General features: G+C 34.2%; 2 protein-coding genes across 3 annotated transcripts in view; one reads left to right on the top strand and one right to left on the bottom strand.

The window, feature by feature from the left end:
* Positions 1-18399, bottom strand: part of Ndf (Nucleosome-destabilizing factor) — a 419078-nt gene that overhangs the window by 174439 nt on the left and 226240 nt on the right. The gene's annotated exons all lie outside the window — the stretch shown is intronic.
* Positions 8876-17203, top strand: LOC138696217 (leucine-rich repeat and immunoglobulin-like domain-containing nogo receptor-interacting protein 3). Its single transcript, XM_069820872.1, has 5 exons — positions 8876-9107; positions 10728-12641; positions 13188-13329; positions 14727-14867; positions 15095-17203. Exons 2-5 carry the CDS (start codon positions 10786-10788, stop codon positions 15896-15898), a joined length of 2943 nt encoding a protein of 980 aa, XP_069676973.1. The 5' UTR covers positions 8876-9107; positions 10728-10785; the 3' UTR covers positions 15899-17203.

The raw sequence follows: 18399 nt of genomic DNA, 5'->3' as shown, positions 1-18399 counted from the left end.
ATAATAATAATAATAATAATAATAATAATAATAATAATAATAATAATAATGATTTATTTTAGCTGGCAGAGTTAAGGCCGTAAGGCCTTCTCTTCCACTCAACCAGCAAAAAGTGTATATACATATGCATGAACTTACAAAGAATCCAACAATTTGATTGAGATGAGAGTTACATGTATACAAAAGTTATTTACAAATTAAACAACAAAATACTATGAACTATTAATTAAACACTGAAATAAACTGTGTAGCAGAATTAAACTAAAATACATAGAATGTTAATATATTTCAAATAATATTAGATAATAGAAAGAGATTATTACGAGACAATTAAAATACAGCACAATCAGGATGATGTCTAAAGAAAAAAGTAACAATGTAGTCAGTGATAGTTTAAATCAGTATGATTGGAGTGAAAAATCAGTATGATTGGAGTGAAAATCAGTAGGCTATGTGGGAGAAAAAGCACACAGAAGTCTGTGGTTTAAGAGCGCGAAATTATCTATTAGAAATCACATATTTGAATGCAAAATTAAGGCAAATAAATCATTAGTTCTGTATGTTAAATTCAATTAATAATGAAGTGCTGACCTTTGTTAATAATTATAATGCATAGAAACCGTAATACAATGATTATTTCGTGTTTGATTATAATTATTAGAAAGAAAGGTTGAGAGTTCGTGGGTCACGCTCAAATGGACATTTGTTTATATTTCTTCAAAACCATTTCATTCTTTAATGTTTCATGTTTCATAAATGTAAAAGTGAGACATCACGTAACAATCAACTTCTTATAGGGACATTTTATTTTTGATTTATGTACAAATTCTACAAGAAAAACACGTGGCACACGTAACACAATTGACTGTGACACACGAACAAAAATGCTATGTTCGTGTATCACTAAAGTTTATTCCAAGATCCAGTTAATTTTTGTTGTTATTGGAAGTCTTTACGCCTAAACTTAATTAGTAATGGAATTTCAAATACTTATTGTTGATTTAGATAATTGTGTGTGTGTATGCACACGCACCTGTGCGTTTTTTTTTCAACGTACATATACTGTAGGTTAAACACTCTTGGAAAATATAATAATGTTCCATAACTGTTGTAAGGGGGAAAGGAACTGGCCACTTCATTATCTCCTGGCCTAATTGCCTCATAGATGGTGCCTTCTTGGTGTCACTTGTAAGGTTCACACCTCTCTTTGGACAGTTGACTAAACAACTGTTGTAAAAATATAGTGTGTAGGCCTAAAATTGGCATAAAAATTTAATTTATGCCTTAAGTTCGTATAAAATATTTATTATTTCTGCAATTCCTTGAATTAAAAACTTACAAAAATTGGTTATGTTAATTTATTTCATATAAAAACAAGCTTATACAGTACATTTTTATGGTATGTAGGTAGCCACCATACTAGGCCTATGTATAAATAAATTGGTGTAATTATTTGGACATTAGGTAAATGGTACTAAATTTCTGATATGAATTAAAAATAGATTTAATAACATTAATTAACTTACCGTAGGTATCATTTAGCAATTCTAAAAGATGGGTCTTTTTTCAATCTATATTAGTTCTATTGACATAAATATTTATACATTTTGAACATTTTTATAGTATTTTCAAGAATTTAAATTGGGCTGATTACTTGGTTGGTTTTTACCGAGGTTTTCTCCAACCGTAAGGCGAATGTCAGGTAATCTATGGCGAATCCTCGGCCCATCTCGCCAAATATCATTTCGCTATCACCAATCCCACTGACACTAAATAACCTAGTCGTGATACAGTGTCATTAAATGACCAACTAAAAAAAAAACAAAGACATAAAATACACAGGTGAAGTTATAAAAGCCTGTGGTGGCGAAGAATTTAAAGTGTCTGATATATTGGTATATTCGTCACATGACATACAGAAAATATCACTACAAATGGTTGTAAACAACAGTGGATATTTTAAATTTAAAAGTGTATTTTATTGTAATCTAGTACTGTTTTTTTTTTCATGTTGTATGATTTATCCGATAAGCAAGTTGTAATACAATGTTAAAATTGAAATATACCGCTATACTTATCTAGTATTTTCATGGCGTATTTTGGTGTGACTCTATTTGTTAGGCATAGATTATTAAACCAAATGTTGGCGTTGGTTTTAAGTATTTTCACTTTTGTGTTCACAAAAGAATTGAGTAGTTTTGCTTGACTAGCGTTTAGTAATTTCATGTTGTATGATTTATCCGATAAGCAAGTTGTAATACAATGTTAAAATTGAAATATACCGTCTATACTTATCTAGTATAAGTATAGACGGTATATTTCAATTTTAACATTGTATTAGTGTTGTTTTGTATAACAAGAACTGCATAGTCTTTCACAAGAAGTGATGTATTATAATGTATTTAAAACAATTAGTAACAGAATTAGTGACAGAAATATTCGTATCACAACATATTTGAAATATTTTATTTCTTAATGGCACTGTTAACATTTTTTTTAGTTTGTGATTTAGCAGTTACATGTACTACACAAGTATCTTAATTGTTTGGAAAACAGCTGACAGCATTTATATCATTTGGCACAATAATATGAACATTTTCCATTTTGGTAATAAATCAAGTGGCAAAAAAAATGTTCGTGTGTCACACCATACAATATTTAATATTTTTTACATTACTAATTATTATTTTTCATTAAGAATTTGTGTTTATATTTAGGAATGCTTATGTTAAAAGACAGGTGTCTTTTTCATGAACTACTAACAGTAAGTATTTAATTAAATATCCTGTGAAGATGATAGTTACTTAAAAAATGTTACATGTGTCACTATGGAATGACCCAATACTGACATTAATTAATTATCAGTATGTTCAATGGGAGGATTTGAAAGATACCATATTGAAATCTGCAAATGAAGCCCTTGGTAAAAGGAGGAAGTTTAAAAATAAGAAAGGAATATGGAGGTGGAATGAAGAAATAAAACAGATTATCCAGGAAAAGAAAGAAGCATATCTTAAATACTTGCAAACAAAATCTACTGAAGACAGAATAGACTATAAGAAGAAAAGTGCTATAGCCAAGAGAGAAGTAAGGAAAATAAACAGAGAAAGTTGGGATAAATTTGTTAGTGACATTGAATACGATATACATGGAGCACAAACTATGGCTTATAAAGTGATAAAACATCTAAATAAATCTGAGAAAGACTGCTTGAACACGAACAACATCAAACAAGAGGAGTGGCTCAACTATTTTCAACATTTTTTTTTTGTGGACAAATAAGAACAAAGATAATAACGAAACTCACAATGAAGAAATGAATGATATTGATCCTATAGAATATTATGAGCTAGAAGAAATATTAAAAAGTTTCAAAAACAAAAAGTCGCCAGGTACGGACGCAATGAACATCGAGCTAATAAGATACGCTCCAGTAAAAATAAAATCAAGATATCTACAAATAATTAATATATGCTGGAGCACATACACAATACCGAAAGAGTGGAAAATATCCAAAATATGTCCAATTTTCAAGAAAGGAAATAGAAATGACTGCAATAACTGCAGAGGAATAAGCCTACTTAATATAGCCTATAAAATTTACGCGAAAATCATTACAAGAAGATTGAATATTATAAATGAAGTAATGCTGGGAGAAGAACAAAACAGATTCCGGAAAGGACCAACGTACATATTATTTGTGGATTACAAAAAAGCCTTTGATAAAGTCTTACGGGGAAAACTATGGAACATAATGAGGAACAAAGGATACCCCATCCATCTAATAAATGTTATACAAAGCCTGTATCAAAATACATTAATAACGATTGACAATGGGACAGGTACAACAGCTGAAGTAAACCAAGGTGTTAAACAAGGCTGCCCGATGTCTCCAGCACTTTTTAGTATATATATTGACGAGGCCATTAAGAGATGGCAAGATACTATAATGGGGGGTATAAAACTAGGAAATACAGTTTTAAACACAATTTTATTCGCTGATGATCAGGATATCATAGAAGAAACAGAAGATGGACTACAAATGGCATCCTCCAAATTACAGAACATGACAGAATATAATTTGAATATATCTACTACGAAGACAAAATCAATGGCCTATTTAGGGAAAAATCCACTTAGATGCAAAATTATTATAAATACTAAAATATTCGAACAAGTATCCAACTTTCAATATTTAGGGTCTAATGTGGCATATAACCAAAACGAAGATATAAATATGAAAGTTCAGAAATTTGGGAGAATATGCGGAACCATCAGGAGATACGACAGAAAACTACAAAAGAAACGCAACTGAAACTTTATAGTTTATAAAGTAGTAGCCACGCCAGTCCTAATGCATGGATGCGAAAATTGGACCTTAAATAGGAAAGATAAGAGGAAAATAGAGACTTCGAAAATGAAAATCCTAAGAGCAGTTGCAGGGACTACCCTCCTAGAACACAGAAAGAACACTGATATCAGAACAGAGCTGAATATATTTAACATGAACAACAGAGTGGAACAACAGAAGAGAAATTGGCATGACCACATAATTAGAATGGATGAAACGCGACTTCCCAAAATAATGCTAAATTATAAGCCCAAAGGACGTAGAGATGTTGGGCGCCCAAGAATAAGATGGACTGACGATATTCCCTGAGGACGGAACAGGCCTGAAGGCCTAAACCTGAAAGATGATGATGATGACGACGATGTTCAAATTTCACTAGCTTCCAGTAATGGGCTCGGAAATCTAGAAAAAATTGAATTTTCAGAATTTAAACTACCGACAACTTGCGTCACTGCTGCCAACATATCAGTTATAAAATCACTATCAATTTTACTGTAGTATTCCTCAATAGGCCTACCGAAATTCGAAACGAAGTTGGAAAAGAAAATTCAATCTGCAAACTAGAAAATCACCATAATCTACTAGCTTATGTAGTAATTGGGAAAAAATCGTTAGGTTTCACCCTTACAGTATTGAGTAAGCTGACCTGGACTATACAGTGTTTAACAAACAGTACGGTATTTTTCTTTCTTGTTCCACGAATGGTATGAAATAGGCGACATGCGACAAATGTCTCTTGTTCTGTTGTTTCAGTTGGTGAGAATTATCTTAAATACTTAGAAATAAAGAAATTTATCTTCATATTTTCTACAAAAAACGAACAAGTATTATGTTTTTGTTGGTACGGTGAGGTTTTCTATTAATTTTCTCCGTAATTGTAATTAATGGTTGATAATGTTTCCCTTTGGGGCGCGACGAAGGACGCGACGTACAGTATGTACATCAACATATCATCCATCTACTAATCTTAGCGAAAACGAGTTGGCAGTACAGCTTATCAAATACACATTATTGTGCGCAGTTCTTCACTGCTTGTATGTTTATCCTTCACCAAAAGTGAACTGACACCTATTTCGATCTGTGGTTTTATATCTTATTTTCTGGCTGGTAGAGTTCTATGCTTGAATCAGTGAGTCAGACTGAAGATTTATAGATTATACAGATAATGATGTCTGACGAATCGGACGATGGTAAAAAAAAACTGGGAATATTGAAACAAGTCAAAGAAGAAGGGACTCCAACAGTATCCAGTGATTTGGGAAACAATTTTTTCTGAACTACGTCCAGTTCAAGGGAATGTTTTTAAGGTAAGTGGACCCTTTGTATAGATAAAGTCGAGTGTTCAATATCACATGGAAACATTATCGATGTCCGACAACGTTTTAATAGCTTGCAACAGAGACAAATGTAGACCTGTATATAAAAATTGTATGTTGATAAGTGATACCTATATGACCGGAAGTAAATGCTGCCATTCAACATTGTAACACACTGCACCCAAGTAAGTAAGTAAATAAATAAATAAATAAAACAGACAAAAATCCACCTTGCAGGGTTACACTACTGACTCGCTTCTTCATAAAACAAGACTACTGAAGCAAACTATTGATGCTGGTAATTAGGCCGTGTCTCAAAGTTACATTTTTAGCTGAAGTGAACTAGATAGTTGTCTAAAAAACCGGATATGCCGTCAAAAGTCATATCCAAAGCTACATACGTAGTGAATAGCAATCAAGTCCATTGTAGCTAGTAAACGAAAATGCTTGTTTGATTGATGACTTGTTCACTAAACAAAAATGGATACCTCATCACTTGATAACGAATTTTAATGACGTCGTGTGCGTCAGGAATCACACCAACAGCTGAGAGGTGACAGACCAGTAGTGATTGATTTCATAATCAAAGTGCACGGTGTATCACAGTAGCAATGCCCTAGGAAATCTAGTCTTTTTGGGAGGGGTACATAACAACCCTTTCCGATTCAAGTACAGTTACGTGAAAATCATAGGAGTCTGCAAAAAACATGGTTTCCAAGAAAGGGATCTTGTGTGTACCTAATAAGACTGGCAAAGCTCGGATAGAATTAATTCCAGAGTGGAAAAAGCAACCTAATCCACCCCCCGTCACAAGTCACCGCACCCCACGAGATGATACAAATTAATTCCATTCGAGCTTTACCAATCTTGTTATGTACAGAAGATGCCTTTCTTGGAAATAACTAAACCTAGTTTATTGCAGGCTTCTTTTATTTTTACTTGACTGTACTTGGCTTCGCAAAGGGTTTTTATGTACCCCTCCCAAAAAGGCTCGATTTTCTTAGGAATTTGTTGTGAGTCGCCGTGAACTCTATAAGATCACTCACTACTGGTCTGTCACCTCGCGCCACAGTTCAACTGTCGTGTGACTCCTGACGCACATGTCATTCAAATTCGTTATCAGAGAAAGGAAAAACCCTGTTGTCTGTGTACATTGTTCGGAATGCAGCTTGTTGTGTTGGGTGATTGGATGTGTTGTGTATGTGTGTTGTTGTTGTGAGTTTTCTCTAGATTTTCAATGTATGTTTGTTGTCAACTTCTGTTATTGTGATGTCTAGAAATTTATGGATCTGTTGCTTTCAATTTCTAGTGTGTAGTGTAGCTTTGGATGAATTTTGTTTATGCATAACGTAGAAAGCACTACATTCAATTATTGCAGGAGCGTTTTAAATTATAAAGATTGTGATTCAAGTGTATTTATAGAAACATAATGCTTTAATAAAATGCAGGACAGCACACTCTTAATGTAATTTCACCTGACGCCACTAGTTTAATTAATGTGATCAGATGTTCCGTTTTCAAGCCTTCTATCCTGTTAATACTTGAGGTGTACTAAAGGCAGTAATATGGGCTGCAGCCAGGAAGTCAAAAGGAGGATAACAACGGCAAAGAAAGCTTTTAATAGAAAAAGGAGCATCTTCTGCGGACCTCTAGAAAAAGAACTGAGGAAGAGACTAGTAGAGTGCTTTGTGTGGAGTGTGGATGAGGCAGAAACATGGACATTGCGATGAAATGAAGAAAAACGAATAGACACATTTGAAACGTGGATATGGAGAAGAATGGAGCGTGGAAGTGGACAGACAGAATAAAAAATGAAATTGTGTTGGAAAGAGTGGTGAAGAAAGAATGATGCTGAAACTGATCAGAAAGAGAAAAAGGAATTGGTTGGGTCACTGGCTGAGAAGAAACTGCCTACTGAAGGATGCACTGGAAAGAATGGGAGAAGAGTTTGGGGCAGAAGATATCAGATGATAGATGAAGATATGTGGATCATATGAGGCGACAAAGAGGAAGGCAGAAAATAGGAAAGACTGGAGAATGCTGGGTTTGCAGTGAAAGAGCTGCTCTTGGGCAGAACACTATGAATGAATGAATGAATGAATCCTGTTGTCCACCTTATTTGTCCCGTTTTGTTGGAAAATACAAAAAATAATCTTGTTAAACTATTTCCCAAAGTAGAATGATGCTGAAAAATGTATAGATATAATTACAAACGTTTCTGGCAATTCAAATAATGATGACAACGCCATGTTCAGTGAATTTATATGAAATAGTTTACAAGTGCCAAGTCAGGCAATGGAACAGAGAAGAGAAAGAAGTTCATACGAGATGAGTAGAAATGTTCCAACATTTCTCCGTACATTGGTCATTCAGAAACATTGTTAAAATTGTGACACCTTCTTGTCTTGAATCAATGCTCCTACAGAAATAAACAAAACAGGTTATGAACAGCTGAGAAAACACACTGAAAAAGCATTATTAAGTACCTAAGTTAATTTCAAGTTAATTTCAAATACAGCTTGAATTTCTTTAAGGAAAATAAGAGAGTAAACTGTTTTGTGTTATGACTTATGAGTAATGTAATTTTGGTCGTTTTTTTTTTTGTTTAATTTTGTTACATATGTATTTAAACAGTTAATGTTCACATTATTTTAAAATTAGAGAAGCTCTACGACTAAGAGGAGTTTTCTGCGAAGCTATAGTACGTATCAGTAAGTGTCCAGTTCTGAATTTCAGACATTCTGGTCACATTAGTTTACTGTAACATCTCTTTGAAGTGCAGACTTTATTTCCGACAAAGCTGATGAGCAGCAGGACGGTAACTATCTTGGTCTTATTACGTAACGCAATGTTTTCATACGAGAAAAAAAAAAACAGAAAAACAAATTAAAAACAAATCATTTGCCTGTTTGGAAGGTCGAATATGAGTTCGAAACCCAGGAATTCTGAACACAGTAGGAAGTGAACACGCAATCGCACTAGCAAACCTTTTAGCCTGGATTGAAATACATCAATACGTCGGTATGACCTGCATTTCCGCATCATGGAAAGGATTATCTGAAGTATATGTAAATAATGCTAATGTTAGAAAATCTCAATATCATTCTTTATAAACTGCAGCCCCCGTTAACATAATATTATGAACGCCTTACAGAGCGAGCATATTATCGTGGATCCAGTAGGCACGGGCCCTGTGTACAGCAAACGACATTGGATGAAGGGATAGAGGAAAAGAGGGGAGGAGAGGGAGTCTCGGAACGCCAGGCCTCACGGTTCGCTGGCGACGGCCATTTTCTCTCGCACCTAACGATCTTGCAGTTATTTAGCTCGGGACATGTGACGATGTAATATTGTTATTGTAAAACTTGTGATGATGTGTCGAGTGTATCTGTGAGTTTATGTTCCTGTAAATAATGCACTAATATTATGAAAGCACAAAGGTGAGTAGAGAAGTGATACTGAGTTTCGTTCGACAGCAAGATTTTTTTTTCCCCACCCACGAAGTCTACTTTCCAATTGAAGGTACCAACAAACAGATGTTTACATATGTTGTGCCTAAACTAATGATGTAAATGCATGACAATTCATACATCTACACAATAAACTGAATTAAAGGCAGTGCAAAAGGCGGGTCTGAGTCAACCTGATCAAGATACCGAACTGTGCAATAAAAACAATACCGGTACCACTGTTTAGGAACGAAACAAAAATTTATTCCACTCTTATCTAGACGTTTACTGATAGTGGCATTTCATTTAATTCTTATTTTTAAGTGTGCAAAAATTCATTATAATCGTATTATCAGAAACTTCGTTCTTAGATTCAAGGTTCTATATCAAAGAATATATCCTACTTAATTTATTATCACAGGAATTGTTTCATTAATTTTTGTTAGTTATACAAGTGACAGTTGATTTATTACTTCACTGTTATCTTTAATTCTTATATGACAATGAGTACTGTGATACCTATATTATTATGAAAATCACCAGTAGAGACTGACTGACGAAGAAAATAAATTCCAGTTTGAAAAATCTGCCACGGCTGGCTGCTTACCTATTTCCCTGAACAAAAACTTTAATCCCAAGACAAATATACTTGAATGTTCTCATAAAACTATGACTAGAATTCACAACACCGTTCCCAAACCAAGTGTTGATGAAATTTCAGTTCTGAAGTTGCAGAATGCTGCAAACAGTAGCTTTCATCAGAAATATTAGGGTACAACTACTTTACAGTTTCTCTAAATAAACTACTTCGTAGCTTACTGTTAGTATTAATAAATCAATAGGCCTACATCGCATGTGTGTATAGCTACATACAGGATGGAAGTAATATAACTCTGTAGACTGAAGGGAGCAATAGAATACTTTAAAATAAATAAATAAAACCTTGTGTAGTTTGGCAACCGCACATGAGTCCACCAAATACACACATACATCGATCTGAATAGCAACATTCCGTCCCTTACACTGCAGTAGGGTTCCCAGACTTAATGACAGAAAATAATTATATGTGTTAATTTTTTTATTTGATATGCAAGAAACCGTCAATTTTATTTAAAAGAACTTCGAAGGGATAAATCATTCATCAATTTCGCTAATGATAAGAATAAAAATCAGAATCGTGCAGATAGCATTTATCAAGTAAAACAGTGTTAACATTTACGAGAAAATTATTATTATTATTTATTATGATTAATATGGTATTACAATTTTTTGTTTGCTTCAGTCAAGGAATAAACTGTTAAAATCTACAGAGTTATATTACTTTCACCATGTGTGCACACACAATTTCTTTAACACTATACACAAAACAATATTGTCTGAGCTTAATTTTTTAACATTTATTGTCCCCATCACAAACACGTAATCTTTTTAAACACTAAGAACATATACAATTTGAAAGAACAAAAGTATCTAACTTATAAAGGTATGCGATTAAACCATAAAAACATTTTTTTTTTCCGACTCTCAAATCTTCGAAACTTTCACGTTAAATGAACACAGCAAGCCTATTAGTTTGTCATTAAAACAATATGCAATTCCCCCTTGTTTCAGATAACGAGAGTTGGCAGTGTGAAAGACACAACTCTACAATAATGCACAGCTGTGAAAGATGAGGGCAAATCAAGGGAGCAGGGATGTCGCTTCTACTTGCCCTACTCTTCTCTATTCATCCCTCCTCCTACTCTTGATAACCCATGTTGCTTCCAACATGGCCATTTCAAATCCTGCCACTGTTGCCACGGTGGTGCACCACCGTACCAGGCATTCTGGATCCCCATCCCATATTCTCCAATCCTCCTGCCCACAACAATGTAACTGTCTTCATTCATCTGCCTTCCATTGCACTTCCAGAAACTTTCCTGGAATAGAGATCCCTACAAACATAACGCAGCTGTCGTTCTTTGCAGTGAATATTACTGTTCTTCATGATACCATCTTCAGAAATGCCACATACTTAAGAAATATCACTTGGCAAAATAGCAGCATCATGCAAATAGATCAGGCCATATTTTTTAAACTAATAAGACTGGAAACGTTGGATCTCAGCAGGAATATGTTGGAAACTTTGCATTCAGAGACTTTCCATCCCTTATCAGAATTGAAACTGCTCAATCTGTCGCAGAATAAGTTACATGATCTTCCAGAAAATATTTTTGAAGGCCTTGACAAACTTGAAGAATTGTCTCTAAGTCATAATGAATTTGATGTGATACCATTTCAAGTGTTTGCTCCGTTAAAATTTCTTCAACTTCTAGATTTATCATATAACACAATATTTCAAATTCCTGATGACTCTTTCTCCCCAAATAAACACTTAACAAGCTTGTTTCTGCAAGAAAACAACTTGGAATCTCTTGCTTCAAAATCATTCAGTGGTCTCGGTAACTTGAAAACGCTGGACTTATCCAACAATATACTAAGTAATTTACCAATAAATCTATTTAGTGAACTTAAGAATCTCCAGTACTTAAATTTAGGGAAAAATTCTATTGAGAAACTTTTCAGCAATTCCTTCCATGGCTTGAACAAGCTGACATGTCTAAACATGAGTGATAATCCTCTACAAAACTTGCCAACAAAACTGTTCAGTTCATGTTCTGGACTAGACACACTCATCATAGCAAACACGCAGCTCAAAGTGTTATTAGATACAGACCTCAATGGACTGGTCAATCTCAAAACATTGATTATAAACAACAATATGTACCTCAGGGAAATTGATGACTATGCATTGGTTCACTGTCCAAAACTACAGTATATTGACTTCAGTGGTAACAGTTTGTCTACGCTTCCACAGTCTCTGTCTAACATGATTAATGTCCAGAAAATTAATATTGGTAGCAATCCTTGGGCATGCGACTGTCGCATGGTCTGGTTCCTCCAATGGAGCAAGAATGTCAGTCTTGTCCAGAATGAACTACAATGTGGAAGCCCTCTCTACATTAATGCCAGACGCAGCAACATGTTACTTACTCTAAGAGGCCTTAACTGCAAAGCTACTCAACTCATAAGTACAACACCACCACTCCTTTATGGACTCGGATCTAATGCATTACTCCATTGTTCCTTTTCGGGCAGTCCCCATCCTTCTATAACATGGGTTACACCTACAAACCTCGCATTTCACTGGAACCCAAATCCCACAAATATCCACCAGGAATTCTATAAGCACCCATATGCACACTACTCCAATATGACTATTATAAGTGATGATGATGGTGCACGAATCAGAGTTCTAGACAATGGAACACTCTACATTCGTAACATAATTCGTTCTGATTGTGGAAGATACACTTGTTTCGCTACCAATCCCACAGCAAATGTTACAGCATATGTTATGCTGAATGTTGACCCCATAACTATCTATCGCATCAAAATAGTTAGCATTCTTGTTGGAGCTGCTTGTGCAGTTGGCTTCCTGCTCGCAACCCTACTGGTTAATCTTCTCAGGTACCTGTATCACAGGTAAGGAAACAAAGCAATCACTACCCTAAAGCATTTACATTATTACTAACTAATCTATTGATACTGATGCAATTTAAACCCTAAATATAAAGTTACGATGAAATTTGTTTTACAACTGTTGTAAATCCACATGTACACTAGACTCTTGATAATCCGACCTTCTAATGTACTTTCTATCACTTCAACTGTAATAGTTTGGGAATATGCATCAGTGCCTTGTGCTTTACTGTATTACTTATACACCTATACCCTTATAAGTTACTTATATACATTCATGCCGAACACATGTGAAATCTTATAATTTCGATTTAGAAGTGCAAGTGGAGCGGTTGGCAGCACAGCTATGGTATTTTTAAGCACTGTCAGTAATCCGACACTCTCACTAATCTGCCCCCCCCCCCCCTCCCCAGTGCACAGAATGGGCGAATTAGCAAGAGTCTACTGTATATACAAATATCAAATCCAATTTTAAATAAAATAAAAAAAAATATATTTCATATGAAAACTGACAAAGTGAAGACTTATTTTATTTTCGATGAAATTCAGGTTTGGATGGATGAGCAAATGCTGCTGCTGCCGTCGTGACAGAGTCAGTCCTAGAGCAAGGCAGATCTACCAGATGTTGGACAACATTGAACAGTATAAGACGCAGCAGCTAGAACGACTACGTGAGAACTACACTCAGCAGGTAGAACTTCTAACTGAAAAGATAAGCTATCTTGTTTCTATATGCAAGTTTCTTAACTATAATGTAGTTAGCCAACACAAAATAAAAGTTTTCATTCAGAAGCTAAAGTCAGAAAGTACAGAACAGAAGTCAATATGAATTCAAAACAAATAGACTAATAATCTCTCATCCCTTCACCTTTTATTTCTCTGATATGAACGTACACATCTACATGAAGAGTAAGAACATAACCGATTACGTGTATTGTTTTCTTCTCTACCCATTTCAAATCATTATAAAAACAATTTGTTCTGATATCAAAAACTTAGATGAAACTAATGTTATAGGCCTTTAGGCCTTAACAGCTCTATCCTTACTGAAAGTGTTAACCAAATTGTTGTTTGGAATACTGTTTCTTAGAGAAAGAAATTGTGTCAAATTTTTTGGCGAATTTTCGCATGCACATGGTATAGTTTGAAACCAATGTATGAAGACCAATGACTGAATAAATATAAGTAATTATATAGGCCTACATTCATCTTCAGGAAAATAACTAACTTGTATTCTGAGATTGTGAAATAAAAACATAGGTATTATATTGCACACAAGCCTTATATCAAAGAAAAAAAAAGGCAGGAAAAAATTGTGATTAATGTAACAGTGCCATAACTTTTACTGTCGTGTTAGTTTCTTCTACCTTCATTTCCTTCAAACAAGTAATTATCGAAAATCGTATTATCATAAAAACTTGAAAATGGGGTTTATTTCATACACTAAAGTTTCAAAAATTGTGTAAGAGCAGGCTGCTTCATGTATCAAAAGAATTGTGAAACTGAAGTAATAAAGAAAAGGTTAAAATTTATTCTGAAACTTTGAGAATTACACCGAGTACTGTACACCCTCTGTCACAAAACTACAAAATATGCACATTTAATTTAATTTCATTTAATATTTCTGTATTTTCTCTATGACTATCGAACACAAAGATTGATTTCTACAGTTGACTGCTGCAGTATGCAATAGTTTGATGCAAAGAAGTTATGGGAGGGACTAGTAGAGGACCACAATGAATTTGGTGTGAATTGTTTGCAGGCAGTGTGGTTCTTTACATCTAATATGGGCTGCATGAGGAGCTTTTCTATGCATACAAAAATACTCACTCACAAATTTTCGTGCAGACAATGTAGGAACCATGTTTAGTTCATATATTGGCAATACTGATATGACAGGTGTAAAAAAAAGTTTTATATTAAACATAATATAATACATTTAATTGACAGCTTATTTCACGAAATACCCACTGAAATCACCCATCAAAAAATATGGGTCCTATTTATAATATCTCATATTGTATTTCCTTTCCAGCAATCAAATTTATCTTCAAGAAGTCGATTAAAATTAATGTTATGTTTTGTCAGGTGCACCGAATAAAGGATAACTGTGCCCAACAAGTGGAGTGGATTCAGACCAGCTACCAAGGACAGGTCAAACATCTGCGTGACATTCGAGACTATGGCACCAACCACCTCACTGCACTCAGAGATCAGTATTATGACCAGGTGAAGAACTAACATATAATACATGTAAAAAAAAAAAAAAAAAAGTCTCGACATAATCTATTAAATTATACATGCAAATAGGGAGTAGCTTTACACTTATCTGGTGTATTAAGCAAGAAAATAGAAATGGCAATTCTGTAAGAAATGAGTGAAAGACAGACATTAATATGTTTAATTCGTGTGTGAAAATAAGTAAAACTCGTAATAGTTATTCATTTGTATTTCAGGTTAAAAAAGTCCGTGATTATTCTACAAGCCAGCTGAACTGGGTGCGAGAAAACTATGTCTTCCAACGTAATCGCATCCGTAAATTCAGTGCACACCAGGTGCTTCGGTTCAGAGAATCCTACAAATATCAGCAGCAGACTCTTAACAAATTACTGGAAAACTTGCCGAGTTTATACCTGGAGAACTGTCGATCAGGTTCCTGTGGACGCACCGACTCTATTGTGTTTGATCCTGCAGATATTTCGAACATGGATATATACATGAAAACGAAGATCAATCACATCACCAATAATCCTGATGATGATACTCAAAGCCATATGTCTCTATACTACACCCCAACAGAACTATCTGAGAGCCCACATCTGTCACCAGGAACATTTATTAATGAGCTGGCAGCCAGAATGGATAGTTCTTTTGACGAAAGGAAAGAACTGGAGCTAGAAGAGGAGGAAGAAGAGGAAAAGGAAGAGAAAGAAATCATGGAACAGCAAACATCTCCGTATTTCTTGACTGCTGTATCTCGCCAAAGATTCAACAGAAATTCGTGTAAATTTACAAAACATGGCTACTCAGTACCATGTTTTGAAAATCCTTGTGAAGTGTTTAAAAGTGCTCCAAAAGCAAATGGAACAAGAACAAAGGAATCAGGTTCAGCAGAGGAAGTATCTATTCTTCTGCCAGTAGTGGGTTTTAGCAGCAGCAGTACAAGTTTACCAGAACTGAGTTCATCTCAGAACGAAAGCCACATAGAAGTTAATATTGACGGTGTAGTAAACAAAGCCCAACATGAAACTGCCTTGTAGTGCCAAGTAGTCTTACAATTAATTTATTTAAACCAACTGTGATAGCAAAGTGGTTTTCTTTAATTCAGTGTGTTGGACCTTGTGACTAATTTCTATATAAAAACTGCGTAAACAAAACATATCCAGGTATGTATGGCTTCAAAGCTTACTCAGTATTTAATTTTTCAAAGTTAAATATAGTGTTAGTTGTTGAAGACATACACAGCTTAATGTTAACTACGTAACAATATTTTTATTTATGCTTTACGTCTCTCTGTTCCCATTTGAAGCCATGTGTAATGCTTTTAAATATTCTGGTGGAAATTAATAGTCTTCTCATAATAACTTTAAAGGGTACAAAAGTTTAAATTTATTGTTCGAACTATTTTACTATATAGAATAAAGCACAGTGAACTCCTTTGAATTATTCAAGTAGTGAGTATATGCATGAGGTTAACTTGATTAAGTGCTGCTGTAGCCAAGTCAAAACTGGATCAACAGCTTCTTCGTTTAACACATGCAATTGCAATAATCTGAAGTTTACATTTTTAAACTGATAGCATTGGTGAATGGTAACTAAAACTCCTGAAATAATGTATGGCTATTCAGAAAACAGGGTGAAATTAAACTTATTTATCAAGTCAACTTGGAGTATTCATGTTCCTAGGAGTCGGATTTTATTTTTACAAAAAGTTATGCAAAAAATGACCTCTATATTTTATTTAATATATTTTTGGGTTCACACATATAAACTACAAAATTTCTTTCTTATAATGCAAGTCAATTACAAGGAGGTCTACAAACTAGAGAAACCTCCATTACATATGAGTATTGCAGGGTGAAATCAAAGAGCAAAATAGAAAGGTGCTCCCAGCATTTCTCAGTATTCCATATCCGAGGATATTGACTAGCTTTTGCCAAGAGAGTGCCTGTATGTTATTTTTGTTACTGCTTAGAATTTCAAAATATAAATGTAATATTAAGAGTTATTCCCTTGGGAGACATCAGTATGCATTCCAAAATTATGTTATCCTCTCAAAGAAAGGGAAAGGCAAGGGGTTTCTTCATATTCTCTCACTGTCTTAACAGTAACAATATGCACATTGTTGAATGTAGCCTACTTCAGAATAAAGTTAAAAAAATTAAATGTACTAAACTTTGTTAATGAAAGAACCAAACGTCAAGTAATTATATTTTTATGGGGGAAAAAAAAAAACTGATAATTGAGTTAAGTAATACAATTCTTGCTAATCAGTATTTGATTGTTGTGACTGAGATAGATTTGTAGACAATTTACAGTTCAGATAAAGAAATTGTTAGAGATTATGCTGTATTTTGTGTCTGCTTCCAACCCCTGTAGCTCGCCTATTTGTTTGTGACAGAAAAGGAAACTATATCCATAATACTGCATACACTTCATGAACAAATAAAAACACAGTTTGAGACTTTTTTTTTGTCTTTCTATGCTCCATAAGAATTTGAACTGTTTCGGACACAGAATTAGATATTATGAAGACTTGGGAGGAGAGGGGGCTATGAATGTCCAATTAAAAAAAATTTGAGTTTTTTTTTTATTATTATTATATTGTGCAGAACATGCTAAAGTATGTTGTTGATAAATCATTGGAATGAAAAACACTAAGACTCCAGAGAAACAAGTGAAGGAAAATATTATGTAGGTGGGGAAAAATGCTAAAGGTCCTTGAGTTTGTTTCATTTTTTTTTTTTTTTTTCAGCATTAACAAAATGTAACATTCATCGATTTTCCTCCCAAGTCTACATATGCATTCTCATTCGGAGAGAATGGGAAGTCTTCATAAACTGATAATGCTAAACATTACCTTCATTTATACAGACATGTACAAAGGCATATTTCTCCAGAAAACGTTTCCTGTGTGCATTGTGTACTTTCTTGAATAATTTGGAAATCAAATGCTTCAAACAGGTTATTTTCTATAACTATATAGTTGGTCAAAGTTAGATTGTAAATGTGTTCCATTGAAGCTAAGTTCTATCACATTAGCAGATATGAGATAATGAAAACACATGAACTGGGAGGTCATTAATATTTCACCAAATTGATTTGGTGGAGACAATACATTTGCTGTATCACAAAACACAATGGCAGCTCTAGAATTTGCATTAGGTATTCACTAAAATAATTTTAGTGGTCACCACTGATTGAACAAAACTACAACCCAACAGATCCTCAACCATTTCTCAAAACTGTTAACACCAGCACAATAGTAAGCAAAATGGTTCTAAGTTCAAGTGAAAAAGAAGCTGTCAGTTACTATCTGTAACCAAGGCAAAAATGAATTCTATCATCTCACCAGGAAGTGTCTGGAAAATGCATGTAAACTTAGCATAGTTCAGCTACATATTATACATTCTCAATTAGTTTTTCACAAACTGGATATTAACTGTTACACCAGAATTCTGTCTGTCTTATCAAAAATCTACAATAATAGGCTTTAACAATTCCTTTACACTTCCATGTGAATTAAACACAAGTCTGCTTT

Source organism: Periplaneta americana, chromosome 3 (genome assembly GCF_040183065.1).
Source record: "Periplaneta americana isolate PAMFEO1 chromosome 3, P.americana_PAMFEO1_priV1, whole genome shotgun sequence".
NCBI classification, from domain to species: Eukaryota; Metazoa; Arthropoda; class Insecta; order Blattodea; family Blattidae; genus Periplaneta; species Periplaneta americana.
Note: the sequence above shows the minus strand (reverse complement) of the source record. Positions and strands in the feature narration are given on the sequence as shown.